This window comes from Bufo bufo, chromosome 3 (genome assembly GCF_905171765.1).
Source record: "Bufo bufo chromosome 3, aBufBuf1.1, whole genome shotgun sequence".
Classification (NCBI taxonomy): Eukaryota; Metazoa; Chordata; class Amphibia; order Anura; family Bufonidae; genus Bufo; species Bufo bufo.
This window is the reverse complement of record NC_053391.1, coordinates 264,759,358-264,779,583: the sequence shown is the minus strand read 5'-3', so window position 1 is coordinate 264,779,583 and position 20,226 is coordinate 264,759,358. Positions and strand designations below refer to the sequence as shown.

Sequence of the window (20,226 nt, the reverse complement as noted above, 5' to 3'; positions counted from 1 at the left end):
CTCCCATCTCTCTCTCCCCCCCACCCCCTATGGGTGCTTTTTGTCTTATTGCAGCAGGGATGTCTATTATTTTAATAATTAAGGCATGGAGCGGGAAGGAAAAGAGAAAGTTAAAGGGGTTGTCCGGGATCAAATATATATATATATTTTTTAAAAAGTGTACTCACTATTAACAATTGATTAAAGTTCCCCCCATATGTGTTGAGGTATTTTCGCCACTTCTACATGGCTCCGATGGTCCCCCACGCATTGTTTACATATATGTTTATCTTTGCCTAACTTCCTGCCGCACTGCACTGTGGGTTCCAGCGCAGTGCGGCATCACGTGGTTACAGCTAACTATTATCTCAGCTGTAACTCCGCCCCCTCATTAATATTCCGCCTCCATTCATTAGAAAGTGCCATGCCTGGTGACGTGACCGGACCGGAGGGGCGTGGCTTAGCGCAATGTCTTACAGCCTAGTCACCGCCCCTCCCTGCGATCTGCATAATTACTGAGGCTGATGGTGACGTCACCGGGCTGGAGGGGCGTGGCTTAGCGCAATGTCTTCCAGCCTAGTTACCGCCCCTCCCTGCGATCTGAATAATTACAGAGGCTGTTGGTGACGTCACGGGGCTCCCTGGGAAGCGGAAGAAGAGGCTTCGCTCTGCAGCAAGGGACCCGGTACGTCACTGACTATGAAAAAATAGGCACTTCCGGCTTAGAATTTGCAATATGAAAACGGGGCATCAGACATATGTGGCAAAGGTGGAATAGTCATGTGTGTAATATTTGTTTTACTGTTGTACAATTAGAACAATGTCCCCAATCCCGGACAACCCCTTTAATATGATGGTGAGGAGCGAGACATCTACATAACTCAACTACTTCTTTAAAAAAGTGGATTTTTAAAAATATCAATATGCTAGGAGAGGTTCACCCACTGGAGCCTGGAGCCTTGTCGTAGGTCCAGGGTGGGTAGGAGACGGTGAGACCTCAACCAAGCTTCGGCGGTTCGTGGGGTCTGCAGTGCGTACGGTGTCAAGTGGAGTGCTTGGAGTCCTCGGAAAGCACTAGGAGCATCCATTCAATGGAGGTACCCGGTGGGGGTGCTAGGCGTTCCGTTACATTAGGTATCATCATGTCCGTAACGACCTGCTCTATAACAATAGCATATGATCCAACCCATTTGGTGAACACCATAAAGAAATTGTGCCAAAAAATCTATTTTTTATCATCTTACATCACAAAAAGTGTAATACCAAGCAATCAAGAAGTCACATGTGCCCCATAATGGTACCAATCAAACTGTCATCTCATCCCGCAAAAAATGAGACCCTACCTAAGACAATCGCCCAAAAAATAAAAATAAAGTCTTTCAGAAAATGGAAACACAAAAACATGATTTTAAAAAAAAAGAATCCTTTAATTGTATAAAATAAAAAAATTAAAAAAATATAAAAAAAATTCACATATTGCGCATCGCTGTGTCTGTAACAACCTGCTCTATAAAAATAGTATGTGATCCAACCCGTCTGGTGAACGCCGTAAAAAAAAAAAAAGAAGACATTTTTATCACCTTACATCACAAAAAGTGTAATACCAAGTGATCAAAAATTCATATGTGCCCCAAAATGGTACCAGTCAAACTATAATCTCTTCCAGCAAAATATGAGATCATATCTAAGACAATCGCTGAAAAAATTAAAATTTTATTAGGTATCGCCGCATCGTTATGACCTGCTCTATAAAAATATCACATTATCTACCCAGGTGAACATTGTAAAAAAACTAATAAAAACTGTGCCAGAACAGCTATTTTTGGTTACCTTCCCTTTTTTAAAGAATAATAAATAAATAAATATATATATATATATATATATATATATACACACACACACACACACACACAATGCACAACTACTTCTACCAAAAGATTTCTATACTACAGGAATAACCCTAATAATAACACGCCGCCCGCACTGCTCACACCAGCGAGCCGACCAATCAGGACACAGCGCTCCACATGCCGCCTTCACCGCCCACACCTGCGCGCCAGCAAGCAGGTCAGAGCCCCACCATTTCTGTTCCTCAGTCCCAGCTGCCATTTCTGGTGATCAGTCCCAGCCGCCATTTCTGTTTATCATTCACAGCACTATCAGCCATATAGAGAGGAGCCCCTGTCAGCAGTCTGATCTACCAGTCGCTACCAGCAGTCTCAGCAACAGCAGTCAGTGCCAGTCGTACAGCGACAGCCACCAGTCACAGTGCCAGCAGTGTAAGCCACCAGTCAATGCCAGCACTCAGAGCCAACAGTCTCAGCCACAGCCAGCACTCAAAGCCAGCAGTCTCAGCCACAGCAAGCACTCAGAGCCAGCATTCTCAGCCACAGCAAGCACTCAGTGCCAGCAGTCTCAGCCACAGCCAGCACTCAGTGCCAGCAGTCTCAGCCACAGCCAGCACTCAGTGCCAGCAGTCTAAGCCCGAGCCAGCACTCAGTGCCAGCAGTCTAAGCCCGAGCCAGCACTCAGTGCCAGCAGTCTCAGCCACAAACTGCAGCCAACAGTCTCAGCCACAGCCACCAGTCAGTGGCAGCAGTCTCAGCCGCAGCCAGCAGTCTCAGCCACAGCCACCAGACGCAGTCAGCAGTCTCAGCCACAGCCAGCACTCAGTGCCAGCAGTCTCAGCCACAAGCCACAGCCAGCAATCTCAGCTGCAGCCACCAGTCTCGGCCACCAGCCACCAGTCTCAACCACCAGTCAGTGCCAGCAGTCTAAGCCACAGACGCCAGTCTCGGCCACCAGTCAGTGCCAGCATTCTCAGCTACAGCCAGCACTCAGTACCAGCAGTCTCAGTAACAAGCTGCAGCCAGCAGTCTCCGTGACAGCCACCAGTCAGTGCCAGCAGTCTCAGCCGCAGCCACCAGTCAGTGCCAGCAGTCTCAGCCACATCCAGCACTCAGTGCCAGTAGTCTCAGTCACAGCCGCCAGTCTCGGCCACCAGCCACAGCCACCAGTCAGTGTGGTAAAATTCCCTTGCCATTTAATATAGACTGTTCCTACTAATGTTTATGCACTACTGTTCTAGTGCCCGTTATTGTAACGGGCTTAATGTCTAGTAGAATATAATCTGCGAACAGAGTGGTATGCATGCATTTACTACGAACCTAAATGATTTTAAAGACATTGTGGTACTCTAGAAAACGGACAAGGGGTACTAGAACATTATTAAAAAGCAAAGGGGACAGAAGAGAGCCTTGACGAGTTTTCCTTGTAAGGTAAAAGAGATAAAAATCCCAATGTATACACTCTTGGGGGCTGTCATACAGAAAAATAAAATAAACAGCAGCTCCTCCAGCCACTGCCACCTCACATAGTCAAAAGGTTTTTCCACATTTATGGTGACCACAGCAGGCACCAGGCTCACAACATCAGACCAGAGCCATCAAAATTTTCTCAAAATGTATCACTGTAGATCTACCTTGAACAAAACACACTTGGGATAGTCCTATCAGTAGCCACTCTATCCATCATAATTTTGGACAGTATTTTCAAATCCTGGTTGATCAGCGAAATAGGACGGTATGAAGCAGGTAGCCCTTCTTCTCTTTGGGCAACAACTTAATATAGACTGTAATAGCATGAGAAAATATCTTCCTACCACTCAAAAATTAGATAATGCTGTCAAGGTTGGCATAATCTGTACTGTCATAATCTTACGGTCTACGGTATATTCATCTGGTCCCATAGCTTTGGCAGGGGGAAGAGAACCTATTACTTTACTGACTTCTGCCGGTATTATAAGGCCATTGAGAGTAGCTAACTGATCAGATTCCAGCCGAGGGAAAACAATCCGGGACAGAAAATTACTACCCTTAGGCTCGCAATGCACGAATACCCACTATGGGGCAGCCGCAGCAGACCCATTCACTTTAATGGGTCCGCGATTCGACCATTCCACAAAAAGATACGACATGTTCTATCTTTTTGCGGAACGGAAGTACGGGACGAAACCCCACAGAAGCACTCCGTAGAGCTTCCGTAGATTTCCGTTTCGTGGTTCCGTTCCGCATCTCCAGATTTGCAGACTCGTTGAAGTAAATGGGTCTGTAATACAGCCACGGGGCACATAAGTTAGTGTGCAATAAGCATTAGCCAAATCTACTGGACCTCCCTCATACTATGTCTCCTACAATTTGCCCAAAATCACATTAATTTCCTGAGGATTGGCACTCAGGGTGCCGTCAGCTCTAAGCAGAGTATAGATTAACTGAATGGGTCTACGTCCCCTCTCTGCTATATTAGCCAGCAGTTTCCCAGATTTAACTTCCCATAATATAAGAAGTGGGCAGATCTTGCAAACAAGTGTTTGCCTTTTGAAGTGCCCCACTAGTTAAAACATATAGTTCCCTAGTAACCATATTCAAAATCAACACATGGGAAATGATTCTTCCCAGTAGCACTACCTTAGATGTCTCTCAAAAAAGATGATCTTATGAATGAGTTAGCATTAGATGACACACAATCACAGAGTAATTTAACAAAAGACTCATCTCTAGCTAGGAAAGCAGGAAAACACCATAAAAAAATAATCCCTTAGGCACCCTTTTCAGAAGATTAATTTAGTGGAGAATGATCATAAGTGACCATGTCCTCCAGTTGTAGGCAACAAGGAGGAGTTGAGGAGGAAATCGTCGATCCTACACCAGGAATTATAAACCCTAGAAAAAAATAATTGTACACTCTGCCTAATGGATGATGAAACTGTCAGCAATCCCCTATGATGTGGAATCTAATAAGTAGCCGAATGGTGACCTCTCAGATACCTGTGGTTTAGGCCTCCTCCCTTGAGTACTCCTATCTTCCGATTCTAAAGTCACTGCTAAGGGGGGAGTGAAATTTTTTTACCGTTTAATTGATTGCTAAGGGGGGAGGTCACTTTTAAGGAGGCATAGTGCTGTGGAGGTCACTATTAAGAGGGTGCAGTGCTGTGGAGGTCACTGTTAAGGGGGCAGGGCACTGTGGCAGTCACTGTTAAAGTGGTTGGTGCTGTGGAGGTCACTGTTAAGGTGGTGGGAATTTGTGAAGGTGACAGATAAGGGGGTGGGGTGATATAGAGGGTACTGTTAAGGAGGGTGGGGCACTGTGGAGATCACAGTTAAATGGGCGTGGTGCTACTTATGTGGGACAGTTAATAAAATAAACTGTGTGTAACCGCCGGGCTATATAGGACTACTAGCAAGCACCCATAAAAAAAAGAAACAAGGTCATGGATTGACCTCCTGGACAGCTTTGGAAAAATCCAATAAACACACAAACATAACAGATCATACTCGAACAGCACCGGGTACTTTTTTTTAGTATTTATATATAAAGTCCTTCCATTGTCAGCCACGTACAGCAGATAAACTATTATTTTCAAAATCGCAATACAGCGTCATTACTGCTACTATTAAGATTGTTATTAACATATTTTAGCTCCAGAGAAGCATGTGTCCCCCTCCCCTTAGGTCTGCAGGTGGTTCAGCGAGTTGTAGTTCCACGGCTTCTAAGGCTACTTGATGGCAGCGAGAGTCAGCTGCTTCGGCATCGATACACATGCTTGCTTGGGAAAGGATGGAATCGTTGTACTGTATAATCTATATCAGAAACATACCTTCATCAATGGCTTAAAAGGATATAGTATATATCTTCTATACTACCTTTCTTTTATAGGGACCAAGGCTGTAAATAAGGACATGACTGCATTTATAAAATAATACCATATACTCAGGATATGAATAATAAACTAAAATTATATATACACACACACATACATACAATCTAACTAATGATTATAAAAATAAAAAATATTGCCTTAAAATCCGCTAAAAGGGACTGGAGAGGGGGTAATTACATGGCAAAGATACCTACAGCAGAATCTAGGAAGATCTTTGAATATGAGTCCCTGATTCATGGAGGCCTAAATGCGGAATAAGAGATCTCCGTTTTTATTTAGTGAGGATGGATTGGTTGATCACAGTAACATATGTGCCAGGCTGTTTTCCAGCATACATATAGAGCCTAGTCCAAATCCATTCCAACCACACTCCCCACTACATTCAGCTGCAGCATTTTGAATATTCAGTAATATATGCATAGTATTTTAGTATTGTATATTAATGTCTGTGGGTATGTCTTATTTAAATTTTGTACAATAATCATTAGGTATATTGCATGTCCTTTTAGTTTATTATACATATGCTGCGTATATACTATATTCTAAATACAGTCCAGTCTGGTCCTGTCACCAGTCTTAAGGTGTCCTAACTAAGGGCAACATAAATAAGTGACTGATTCTCTTAGCAAAATGCTGGGTCACTTTCTTTAACCTCTTCAGGACACAGGGCGTACAGGTACGCCCTTATGACCTGGTACTTAAGGACACAGGGCGGCGGTGATCGGAAGCCGGTGCCTGCTCAAATCATTGAGCAGACACCTCGGTTAAATGCCCGGCGGTTTCTGACCGTGGGGATCAGAAACTTTAGTATGCCTAAACTATATAGGTTTCACCACCCCTGCACCCCTGAATGATTTGATGGCGGCGGGAGGTGCAGGGGGGGGGTTGTGGGCGGTGCGGGAGGCGGGAAGTGCGGCAGGCGGGATCGCGATCCCCCGCCCGCAACCCCTTGAATAATCGTTGGTGTACAGAGGGTATACCAGGGTGTCAGCACATTGCTGACACCCTGGTATAAACGGCTGACATCTGTGATGCCGTTTAACCCTTTCCATACCGCTGTATGGAAAAGGTTAACAGCTCAGGAGCTCCCTCCTTCTCCCATCGGGGGGCTGCTGTGCCTTTGCAGCCCCCCGATGGAGAGGGAGAGAGCCCCCAGACAGCCCACCTCCTTACCCTTCCCTGTCTACGCAGTTGTGGCCACAACTGAGCAGACGGGGAAGGTTCCCGTGGCAACAGGACGCCTTCTCAGGCATTCTGCTGTCCATGGTGCTGAACAGATCTGTGCTAAAGGCATAGATCTGTTCAGACAAAGTGTAAGTAAAATACAGTACAAAACACTATATAGTGTACTGTACTGTATTATACAGACATCAGACCCACTGGATCTTCAAGAACCAAGTGGGTCTGGGTCAAAAAAAAATGTGAAAAAAAAGTAAAAATCAAAAAACACATTTATCACGGATTAAAAAGGAAAAAAATAAAATTCCTTACACATGTTTGGTATCGCCGCGTCCGTAACGACCTGATCTATAAAACGGTCATGTTACTTTACCCGAAAGGTGAACGCCATAAAAATAAAAAACTATGATGAAATTGAAATTTTGCCCACCTTACTTCCCAAAAAAGGTTATAAAAGTGATCAAAAAAGTCGCATGTACGCCAAAATAGTGCCAATCAAACCGTCACCTCATCCCGCAAACATCATACCCTACCCAAGATAATCGCCCAAAAACTGAAAAAGCTATGGCTCTTAGACTATGGAAACACTAAAACATGTTTTTTTGTTTTAAAAAGGAAATCATTGTGTAAAACTTACATAAATAAAAAAAAAATAGTATACATATTAGGTATCAACGCATCCGTGACAACCTGCTCTATAAAATTACCACATGATCTAACCTGTCAGATCAATGTTGTAAATAACAAAAAAAAAACTTGCCAAAAAAGCTATTTCTTGTTACCTTGCCGCACAAAAAGTGTAATAGAGAGCAACCAAAAATCATATGTACCCTAAACTAGTACCAACAAAACTGCCACCCTATCCCGTAGTTTCTAAAATGGGGTCACTTTTTTGGAGTTTCTACTCTAGGGGTGCATCAGGGGGGGCTTCAAATGGGACATGGTGTCCAAAAACCGTATGGCATTCCTTTCCTTCTGTGCCCTGCCATGTGCCCGTACAGCAGTTTACGACCACATATGGGGTGTTTCTGTAAATTACAGAATCAGGGCCATAAATAATGAGTTTTGTTTGGCTGTTAATCCTTGCTTTCTAACTGAAAAAAAAATATTAAAATGGAAAATCTACCAAAAAAGTGAAATTTTGAAATTGTATCTCTATTTTCCATTAAGTCTTGTGCAACACCTAAAGGGTTAACAAAGTTTGTAAAATCAGTTATGAATACCTTGAGGGGTGTAGTTTCTTAGATGGGGTCACTTTTATGGAGTTTCTACTCTAGGGGTGCATCAGGGGGACTTCAAATGGGACTTGGTGTAAAAAAAACAGTCCAGCAAAATCAGCCCTTCAAAAACCAAACGGCGCACCTTTCACTCTACGCCCCGCTGTGTGGCCGTACAGTAGTTTACGGCCACATATGGGGTGTTTCTGTAAACGACAGAATCAGGGCCATAAATAATGAGTTTTGTTTGGCTGTTAACCCTTGCTTTGTAACTGGAAAAAAAATATTAAAATGGAAAATCTGCCAAAAAAGTGAAATTTTGAAATTGTATCTCTATTTTCTATTAAATATTGTGCAACACCTAAAGGGTTAACGAAGTTTGTAAAATCAGTTTTGAATACCTTGAGGGGTGTAGTTTATAGAATGGGGTCATTTTTGGGCGGTTTCTATTATGTAAGCCTTGCAAAGTGACTTCAGACCTGTAGTAGTCCCTAAAAATTGGGTTTTTGTAAATTTCTGAAAAGTTTCAAGATTTGCTTCTAAACTTCTAAGTCTTGTAACATCCCCAAAAAATAAAATATTATTCCCAAAATAAATCAAACATGAAGTAGACATATGGGGAATGTAAAGTCATCACAATTTTCGGGGTATTACTATGTATTACAGAAGTAGAGAAACTGAAACTTTGAAATTTGCTAATTTTTCCAAATTTATAGTAAATTAGGTATTTTTTTAAGCAAATTTTTTTTACTTCATTTTATCAGTGTCATGAAGTACAATATGTGACGAAAAAACAATCTCAGAATGGCCTGGATAAGTAAAAGCGTTTTAAAGTTATCAGCACTTAAAGTGACACTGGTCAGATTTGCAAAAAATGGCCTGGTCCTTAAGGTGAAATAAGGCTGTGTCCCTAAGGGGTTAATTGACCCAGTCAATCTGCCAACATCTTGTATTGAAAAGCTCCAGCTGATAATGATGAGTCCTGAATATTCATGAGCTCCTGACTCTCCACGCCCACTTGCTGCTGAATGACAGTTTTTTTCCATATGAATCAGCAGCAGGTGGGCAGGGGAGTGGCTATAGAACTGAATTAAATATACGCTGGACTCAATGACATCACGCTGGACTCAAATCAGCTCATTAGCACGCGGCATGCGGCATCTTTGTGTGTATATTATGAGGTAACCATCTGTCACACCAGTAAGTGAATACATCTAAGGAACTTTTTAGTAGTTAATGATTGCATATAATTAGTTAGATTATAATCAAATATCCAAATGACAGGTTCCCTTTAAGATATTATATCCTTTTAAGCCACTGAGGAAAGAACAGTCATTCTGAAACGCGTTTGGTTTAGTCTATACAATACAAACATATTACAAAACATTTCCATACTTTCCCAAGCAAGTATCTGCCTTTACTCAGCAGCGCTATCACTATAGATACAAGAATCAACCCCTAGATCAATACACAGCTCAGGGAGGCTGAAAACAACCAATAGGTCTAACTTTAGCGCTGAAATTTTAATCTGATTAGTAGCAGGACTGATGCTGTATTGTGAGTTGGGAAATCCAGTTGCGTTCCAAATAATAGCAGTGTGTTTAAAAAAGTGAATAAAGCTCAAAATCCTTCTAATAGATTTTATTTCCATACACAAAAATGCATTGGAACACTACACATTCTATTCCAAATCAAAACATGAAGAAAAATATATCAAATTTGTGTTGTTCCTCTAAAAAAAAAAGATTGAAGTAAAGTGAATATTAGACTGTTCAAAAAAATAGCAGTGTTTGTATTCTTCTTTACAAACTAAAATATTCACTATATAAACTGAAAAATGTTTGAAGATTTTGCTTTCCTTTGAATCACTTAACAATATTTAGTTGTATAACCCCTGTTTCTGAGAACTGCTGTACATCTGTGTTGCATGGAGTCAACCAACTTCTGGCACCTGTGAACAGGTATGACCTCTTCAAGAATTCTGATGTATTCAAACTGATCCATGATCCCTGGTATGCGATAAATAGGCCCAATACCGGAAGGATATTGATACTTTGGAGAGAGTTCAGAGAAGAGCTACTAAACTGGTACATGGATTGCAGGATAAAACTTACCAGGAAAGGTAAAGGACCTTAACATGTATAGCTTGGAAGAAAGAAGAGACAGAGGGGATATGATAGAAACTTTTAAATACATAAAGGGAATCAACAAGGTAAAAGAGGAGAGAATATTTAAAAGAAGAAAAACTGCTACAAGAGGACATAGTTTCAAATTAGAGGGGCAAAGGTTTAAAAGTAATATCAGGAAGTATTACTTTACTGAGAGAGTAGTGGATGCATGGAATAGCCTTCCTGCAGAAGTGGTAGCTGCAAATACAGTGAAGGAGTTTAAGCATGCATGGGATAGGCATAAGGCCATCCTTCATATAAGATAGGGCCAGGGGCTATCCATAGTATTCAGTATATTGGGCAAACTAGATGGGCCAAATGGTTCTTTTCTGCCGACACATTCTATGTATGAGAAACATCCCCATAATCTGATGCTTGTGCCACCATTCTTCACTATCTTTATTCTGACTCAGATTGTTGTAATATCGATTTATCCCCAGTGAGACCTCTATGCCTGGCCTGTATAAGCAGATATAATCACTGCGGACAATCCTTATCAGATAGCTTGAACTCACCAACACAGAGTTTATCCAAGTAAGTTGCTTTATTCTGTAGCCAGATAACAGAGTACAGCAGAAACAGATGGATTTTGATGTTGTGCGGTGTTGTGTGGTCAAAAGATGATGCTTTGCAAGCTAGCATGAGAACACAAGTGTACCTGTTGAATCCTTGGAGCAGAATGAAGAAAACAGGAAGTGAGGTACACAGAAGAAGGGGTGGAGCAAAGAAATGAAAGACAGATGATAAACAGAAAAAACAAAGTTCATTACCATAAACGACCACTAGATAGGAGCATATGACCAAATATAGAATATATGAATACTTCAACGAAATAAACTATATAGATTTAACTGCGTAGCAGCAGTCTTCACAGTGTACTGTGGCTTGAATTAAGTGTTTGCGGGTCGTCTGACAAACTGTCTCCGGCCACTAGACCCAAAAAGAACAATCTTACTTTCATCAGTCCACAAAATGTTGTGCCATTTCTCTTTAGGCCAGTCAATGTGCTCTTTGGAAAATTGTAACCTCTTCAGCACATGTCTTTTTGTCAACAGTGGGACTTTGCGGGGGCTTCTTGCAGATAGCTTGGCTTTACATAGGCGTCAATTTTTTTTAACTTTATTTGGGGAAAATGAAGTTTTTGTTTATTTTTACTTTAAACTTTAATTTTTTGGGGGGAAAACTTTATTTTTTAAACTTTTTTTTCACTTAATTTTTTGTCCCACTTTGGGACTTGAACTTTGGGGGGTAAATTCCTTTACAATGCATTCGAATACTTCTGTATTGGAATGCATTGGCTGTATGAGTAATACTGTGTGTATTACTCATACAGCTTCCGGGACCTGTGAGATCCAGGGGGCTGGATCTCATAGGCTCTTCACCGGAAGGCAGCGCTATGCCTTCCTTAGACATCGCGCTGACTTCCATGCCACCGGGTCCCCCCCACAGCCGCATGGGGACCCGATGGCACCGCCGCCGGGAACCGCAGGTAAAAGCCGCAAACCCCCCCCCCCCCCGGCGTTGTGACAGGATGCCCGCTGCGCGGTTTAAATCCCATGACGTACAGGTACATCAAGGGTCCTTAAGGACTCAGGAAACAATGCCGTACAGGTACGTCATGCGTCCCTAAGGGGTTAAATAAGGGCAATAATTGCCACCTGTTTTTCATAGAATGAATGACCTCACTAATGGAACTCCACACTGCTATTATGTTGAACATGCCCCTTTTAATTAGTATTTCAATTACACAGAATCAGCAGCATGCATGTCATGACTGTTGGGTCTGTTGGATTTCCATTACTCTACTACACCTGCTAGTAAATTATTTGCCATGTAGAAATATCATTTCTACCAAAAACAGTGATTGATCAGGTTAGTGATGTCTGACTGCTATTATTTTGAACACAACTGTATATACTGTATATTGTATTTTTGCCCTATAAGATGCACTTTTCCCCCCAAAAGTGGGGAAAATGGCAGTGTACCGTATTTTCCGGCGTATAAGACGACTGGGCACATAAGAGGACCCCCAACTTTTCCATTTAAAATATAGGATTTGGGCTATAATCGCTGTATAAGGCTACCCCTAAATGCCCAGCCCTCACTGTCTTCAAGACTATCTTCTCCAGTCCAGGGAACTGACTGGGATCTGTGGATGGCACTGTTATGAGAAGGGGGATCTGTGGATGGCACTGTTTGGGGGGGGGGGGATCTGTGGATGGCACTGTTATGAGAAGGGGGATCTGTGGATGGCACTGCAATGGGGGGGATCTATGGATGACACTATATAGCATCTTATGCTATATGTGTCATCCACAGATCCCCCTCCCATAACAGTGCCATCCACAGACCCCCCCCCCCCTAAACAGTGCCATCCACAGACCCCCCCCACCCAAACAGTGCAATCCACAGATGCCACCCCTTAAACAGTTCCATCCACAGATCCCCCTCCCCGACGCTCACAGTACAGTACATTTATAAACTGTAATCTGTAACTTTAATCAGCGCTCATCTCTTTACTAGGGTACCTTACTCTCAGCTCCGGTAACAGGCAGTGCGGGCGGCGCTCACTCACTGACGTCACGCGCCTGCGCCGCCTAGTGGGAGGAGCAGGCACGTGACATCAGTGAGTGAGCGCCGCCCGCACTGCCTGCTGTTTCCGGAGCTGAGAGTAAGGTACCCTAGTAAAGAGATGAGCGCTGATTAAAGTTAAAGTTACGAAATTACAGTTTATAAATGTACTACTGTGAGCGGCGGGGCCCTTTATATTCTAGATTAGAATATACCATCGGATCTCAGTATAGCTGGCGTATAAGACGACCCCCGACTTTCGAAAAGAATTTCTAGTGTTAGAAAGTCGTCTTATACGCCGGAAAATACGGTATTATAGAAAATTATAGAAGTGGTCATTAGTACAGCAGGACAAGGGAGCGGTGAATACTGCGCTCCCGAAGCTGGTTCCTCACAGCCCATTGATCTTCATCGGTCAGCGCCATGCTGTGACCTGCACACAGTGTAAGTCTGCATTCTCTGTGACCTCACACTGTGCGACGACAGATCACAGCACAGCAGGAAGAGGATATCTCGGGTATCTGCGTCATCCGGAGCAGGAGAGGCGAGTAGATTTTTTATTTTTTTTGTCCCATCCGAGGACTCAAACAATGGGAATATAATTGGAGGGTCTTATATGAGGCATTATTTTCCTCCTCTAAAGCCTAAGTGCATCTTACATGGCGAAAAAAAAAGGGTACTTATTGGATTGAGGTCACACCTGGCCAACAATTGGAAGACATTATATATAATCACAACACTGCTATGGATAGTGGAAGGTAAATTTCCATATTTTTTACATCTGGGATGGCCTTAAGACATACGTGTACTGTGAAGTTTAAGACACCATAAAAGTGAGGGCCCGATGTATCTAAAGAGACCAAGACTGCATATATATAATAATATTTTATCATTATTTATATTTTCTATTTTGATTTTATTATTGTTTGGAGGTATACAAATATTTTAACATTAAATATTGCCATTTGTACCTCAGTTTTTTTTAGATAGTGTTTATAAAGAGGGGCTATTGGTTAATGGCTGACTGTGCTCATGACTGCGGTTATATTTCAACTATTTGGTGAGCATGTTATCACACTGTAGTTTTTAAAGCATTTGTTGTAAAAAAACAAAAACAAAAAAAAAAACATTTCCTATGTATTGTTGAAGGTGCCAAAAAAACTAACAAACAAACAATGAAGTTCTTTGGGACAAAAAAATACACAACTCATGGGTGCAAAAAAATACACGTAATTCCAAAGTCTACATGCATATACATTATTGTGTTTGCCCAAAAAAACGCCATAAATAGTGTACCTCTCACTTCCGTCTTCAAGACTTTTCTCGAGCTGCACCTAGGGTTGGGCGATATACCGGTATCACGATATACCGCGGTATAAAAAAAACGGCGATATGGCGATATCGCTGTTTCCTAAATACCGCAGTATATTTCGTGACGTCATCGCCTTTAAAAACTGAGTCCGCGGCTGCCCTCCCCCATTATCTACCAATTTCTTCCAGAAGCGGCTCCTCCTGCTTGCTCCGAATGTGCTGTCTCCGCCCACCGACCGACGTCTAACGTCAGAATCAGGTGACGCCCCCAGGCTGAGTTGAGCAGCGCAGTACAATAAGTACATACTACAGCATAGAGGCCGCAATAACACCTGTACAAGCATCATAGACGCCTGTTCAGGCAATTTTACGCTTTGAAAAAAGGCTAATGCGTATGAATACGCATTAAGGCTTTTCATGTAGTTAACCAGCGCACTGCAGGATGTGAATCTTATGGGCAGCACAGCAATACTGCCGTTACCCAAAACATCCAATAGCTAAGCTCCTTACTGGCAGGTGTAGGGACGGCAGCAAGTAAGGAGCTTGTTATTAGGGAGGGAGGCTGCTCATTGGCCAATTTCGGCGCACTGCTTCTCCAGAGTCCCTGACTGTAGAGTGCAGGCTAACTAGTGGCTGGCCGAGGAAAGATCCGTGAAGACTGAAGAGCAGCCCGTGAGGAGGCCAACAGATGTCTGGGGACAAGCTGATAAGGAGCTGTGGACGGACAGCAGAGCACTGATCTTTGCTCTGCACCGGGGTAATGGGATCACTTAGAGTGCAGCGTGGCTGCGGAGCCAGCTGCTGACATCAGAGGTGAGGAGGTGACTGAAGACAAAAGGTCATCATAACTCTATCAATCTTGACACCCGGAATGTAGAGTACGACGCTAAACTCTCCTGTGTTCTCCCTGTGTTAGGTGCTCAGTCAGAGCCTATTGGTGAAGTAATCAGTGTGACTGAGCATCTGAGTCAGAGGACTCACTGATCACTGCACCAGTAGGCTCCAGCTCAGGTGCTCAGCAAGAGCCTGTGGATTAACTGATCACTGCACCAGCATGTTCTGGCTGAGTGCAAGGGCCTGCTAGTGCAAGCTCTGGCTCAGTTGCTCAGCCAGAGCCTGCTGGTGCAGTAATCAGTGAGTGTATTTGCCTCCTATCAGTCTATATCATGTTAATGCAGTGCTCTGTGTATCCTGTATTTTTTTGCCCCATTAGCATTATCCCAACAAAGATATTTCTGCGCTGCTCGGACATCTTATATGTGGGCGCTGGATCTACACAGCTGGACATTGTGGGGATAATCATGGTGCTGGGCCAATGTAATACTGGAGATGCAGAGCGCTGATAATTTTCCTTTTTGGCTGCGTTGTATTTTAAATATGATGGATAAAACACGAGTTTTTAAATTGCACAAAAGTCAGAAATTTTAAATTGTCTAAATTTGCTATTTATGTATAGAAGACAATTCTAGAGTAGACAGGTAACGGTTTCCTGCATAAATAGCTGCTGCTCCATAGTCCATTATAACGTTTCCTTGTGGCCCCCCATACAGTATAACATCTCCTTGTGGCCCCCCATACAGTATAACGTCTCCTTGTGTTTTTTTTCTTTTAAACAGGTATTTATCGCGATATATATCGTTATCGCGATAATTTTTTTTATATCGTTATCGTCTGAATATTTTTGATATCGTCCAACCTTAGCTGCACCTATTCTCTGGAATGCTCTACCCCAGAATATCCCCTACCTTCAAACGTGCCTTTAAAACACATCTTTTCAGGCAGGCTTATCATGCTTCCTAAACTGACTGTTCTCCGAGTAAACCCAACCCCACCCCCCCCACCCCCCCCAACTCCTCATACTTTAACTCGAGCTTCTAAGGCATCTTTCACATGACCGTGACGGATTACATCTGAATGCGTTCAGCGAAACTCGCACCATTTTGAAAGCAAGTTCAGTCAGTTTTGTCTGTGATTGCGTTCAGTTGTTTCCGCGCGGACGCAATGCATTTTCATGCGTTTTTCACGTGCATGATAAAAAACTGAAGGTTTACAAACAACATCTCTTTGCAACCATCAGTAAAAAATGCATTTAATCCACACTTGCTTGCGGATGCAATGCGTTTTTCACTGAAGCCCCATTCACTTCTATGGGGCCAGGGCTGCGTGAAAAAAGCAGAATACAGAAAATTCAGCGTTTTTCGCGCAACGCAGAACTGATGGGTCTGTGTACGTGGTCAGGATTCAGTGCAGGTGCTATACGTTTATGTCGCGCATTGCACCTGCATGGAAAACTCGCTTGTGTGAAAGGGACCTATCAGTCCATAACACCAGAAGCTAGATCGGACTATATCACTGCTTTCAGTACAAAAATGGCTCAATTACTACATATCACAACCAACTACCTTTTGTGTCAACGCCACTTCTTCATAGATTGTAAGCTCATGTGAGCAGGGCCCTCTCTCCTTGTGTTTCAGTTGTATATGCCAGTTACATTGTGTTATCTTTTGTTTTGTACATAAACCCTGTAAACTTGTATAGCGCTGCAGTATATAGTGGCGCTATACAAAGATTATTATTATTATTATTATTAACTGTGAGTGAGGGGACCATAAATATGAACAAATAGATCCTGGAAGGAAAAGTCAGTGCTGTCTACCGCCTAGTTTAAGAGTTCAAGGTCCAGAAACAGTTCATTATTATACTGATTTTCTAGCATCTCTTAATAACTACAAGAATCTTCTATACAATTCTCACATATCAGCTTTGACAATGCACCCTAGCGTACGTCTTCACTGTGTGACAGTGTAGTCACTGAACTTAATGGGGTTACAGTGATCACAACCCCAGAAAAAAAATACAGCAGTGTGCTTCTTGGGCCGTAGCAATTTGTGACCCTATTCAATTTTGTTTTTACACAGAAACACAGCAATCTTGTTGTGGCCAAGATTACCATGTAGTCCCAGCCTGATAGGGAACTATGGGACAGGTCAGAGGAATAAATGGCATCTCAACAATCTACTAGAAACAGAATAACACTTAGAAACTTTGGTCATATTTTCTCTTCTTACTCTATATAGATGTTAGAAGTCATCTATCAGAGGTAGTCTTTTTTATGCCAAGCTTTGACAGCGCCTGAACGGGTGGAGGAAATCTATTACTAATTTATGATGAGGCCAGCCGCCTGCAGACCCTGAATGGAGTCGTTTTTACTCCACTTTTATGCCCATCTTCAGGCGGAAATATTTAAGAATTAGATGAGGCCAATTTCTGAGCTCTGGCCCAGCCCCCACCACTCCTAAGTGGTGAGGATGGAGTTATGTTTAAAAAGTCGCAAGAAAATGTCTTGCAAATTTTTAATGTCAAAAAATGTCATAGCGATCTTAAGTGACCCCAATTAAAATAAATAATTTTATTTTACCCTACAAAAAATACCATCATAGCTAAAAATTACTTTCCTACATTACTTTCTTTATGCATGCTTTACCAAACAACCAACAATAAGAGGGGAAAAAAAAAAATCACATACCTGGTAAAAGATATGAAAGTTCCTTTCTGAAGAATTTTGATGAGCTATACGCGTACTCTCTAAAAGGTAAGTCTGGATATTGGCCCCAGTAATTTGTTGTAGGCTAAAAATAGAAAGGAAAAGTTTATTATTCCTCGATGTAATAGATTTGTTGCTTTATGCGAATAGTGGGGTCTGTCAGCAAAAAGCATCTTATCTTTTAACCCTTAACCCACTCAGGCAGGGCTAAGTTGAGGGTGGCAACAGGGCCGTGGGCAACTGTGTCGCCATCCTACAGTTAAGAATGATATCTCCCTGCCAAGCTGTTTCCTCTGATAGTGTCACGGACGTTCCCGTGGCAGGTACCAGGAGATCGGAGAGACTGACAACTCGTGGGTTATATTGTCAAGTTTCCCGTGGATCTTGCTGTGTCTGTGTTTTGGTGAATGCCACACCCCTTGCTTCAGGTGTTGCTTGTTGGTAAATCACCTTTCCCATAAGTAGCGGCTTCCCACTCTTGGAAGTGCGGTTTATAGATTTTCTTCCTGACTTCTAACTAGCTGGTTGGTTGTAATCTGTGATGCTTCTGGAGTTGCCAGTTTTCTACTTTCAGCTAAGTTTGTATTTTTCCCCTCCCCCACGACAGCACCTTAGAGAGAGATGGCTCCGCCCCAGGACAGGAAACCTGCAGCATAAAAAGGTGGAGCCGCTCTCCCACCTCAGTGAGGTTTCCTGTCCTGGTACGGGAGCCTGCAGTTGTCGTCCTGACCTGGAAGTCCCGGTAGATGCCGGAGGGTTGGAGGCGGCTTGTTTACCTGTCCGATCATCCCCACAGGCGTCGGGGGCAGGATACCGGTGAGAAGATCCCGGGTCACAAGGGCAGAAGGTGCTGGTCCCTCAGACGAGGAGGACCGCACCAACGGATCTAGGGTGGCCAGAAGGCCCCAGTATTGCTGCAAACCAGCCAGGACGCCACCGGATGTAGACGCTGGTGGGTGGCGTCTGGACAGGAAGTGCCATGCGTTCCACGGCCGTGCGCTTCCGGTCAGGTGACCGGAAGTTCGGCTGCCCGGCAGTTTTAAAAACCAACTACATACAGGTATGAGGGTGCTGGAGTTATTGGACGCCGTTGTCTGTTTTCGGTGTGCCTGAAGTGGACCAAGTTCCTGGGCTATCTTGGCGTGGAGAGGTTTGCAGTAACTATGTATCTCTCAGGTGAGAGGAATTCTTGGTGGCAGTAGATAACCTGTGCAATATTTTTGCAGGTTACCTTTCATTATGGATGAAGAAGGGAGATCTGAATGTGCAGATATTGAAATCTTGCCGCCGGTATTGTGAGTCCTATTCTCGCTCCTTTCAGGGTCTAGGCTGTTACTTAGATTGGGTATATTCCATTTTTCTTAGACGGTGCCTAAGAAGGTGGCGACAAAGAAAAAGAACAAGGAATGCCCTATCTGCAAGTGCTCGCTGTCTTCTTCTTATGCTAAGAAGCTCTGTCAGCAGTGCATTGAGAAGACAGTGGCCGAGGAGACTCCGAGTCTTCTAAAAGACATTAAGTCTATTATGTCCGAAGTCAAAAATTCCTTGAAAGCCGGTAGGAAGAGAAGAAGAGAAGTGAGACAGGAGTCCGACGTGGAATCGGAAGATAGTGGCTCTCTCTCCGGGGATGAGGACTCTAATGATTCCTTCTCTTCGGAGGATGACACCAAAGAAGGAAAGTTCCTTTTTCCGGCAGAAGATACGGACAAATTGTTAAAGGTTATCCGATCTACCCTGGAATTGGAAGATACCAGAGAAAATAGATCTGTAGAGGATGTTGTGTTTGGGGGACTTAGGGAAAAGAAGCGTAGGTGTTTCCCTGTCCATAAATCGGTCTCAGCTGTGATAGAAAAAGAATGGAAAAAACCGGATAAAAAACCGTTTATTTCTAAAACCTTTAAGCGGAAGTACCCCTTTGAGGAAGAGGCATCTACATCTTGGGACAGGGCCCCGAAGCTGGATGTAGCCATTTCCAAGATTTCTAAAAAATCCTCTCTGCCCTTTGAGGACATGGGTTTCTTGAGGGATCCCTTAGATAAAAGAATAGATTCTGCCCTTAAGAATTCATGGGAATCTTCTGCGGCGGCTTTCAGGCCTAGTATAGCCGCCACAGTGGTTGCGAGATCTATGTCACTGTGGTTGGATAGGCTACAGGGGCAGATTAGGGATAAATGCCCTAGAGAGCAATTGTTGGCATCTATGCCCACTTTTCAGAAGGCAGCGGACTTTATTGCAGATGCCGCAGTGGACTCGGTGAGGCTGGAAGCGAGAGCCGCATCCCTTTCCAATTCCGCGCGACGTGCTTTGTGGCTTAAGAATTGGAAAGGGGGGGATATGCCGTCCAAGCTGAGATTGTGTAGCATTCCCTGTGATGGCCAGTTCCTTTTTGGGTCTGAACTTGACTCCTTACTCGAAAAAGCGGCAGATAGAAAGAAAAAGTTTCCCCAAGAATCTTTCACTCAATTTAAGCAATATAGACGGCCCTTTCGGAACCCGAGTGGATTTCAGAATAAAAAGCAGACGGGGGACAGAGAGCAG

General features: G+C 43.2%; 1 protein-coding gene across 4 annotated transcripts in view; it reads right to left on the bottom strand.

Moving 5' to 3' along the window:
- MYO19 (myosin XIX) overlaps positions 1 to 20,226 on the bottom strand; it is a 1,002,409-nt gene that overhangs the window by 602,450 nt on the left and 379,733 nt on the right. For all 4 annotated transcript variants that reach the window (XR_005777529.1, XR_005777530.1, XM_040424125.1 and 1 more), the window contains exon 7: positions 17,671 to 17,773. Coding sequence is in view for 2 of the 4 variants with exons in the window: in XM_040424125.1 (XP_040280059.1) it covers positions 17,671 to 17,773 (103 nt within the window). In the remaining 2 variants the exon portion in view is untranslated. The remainder of the gene's footprint in view (positions 1 to 17,670; positions 17,774 to 20,226) is intronic.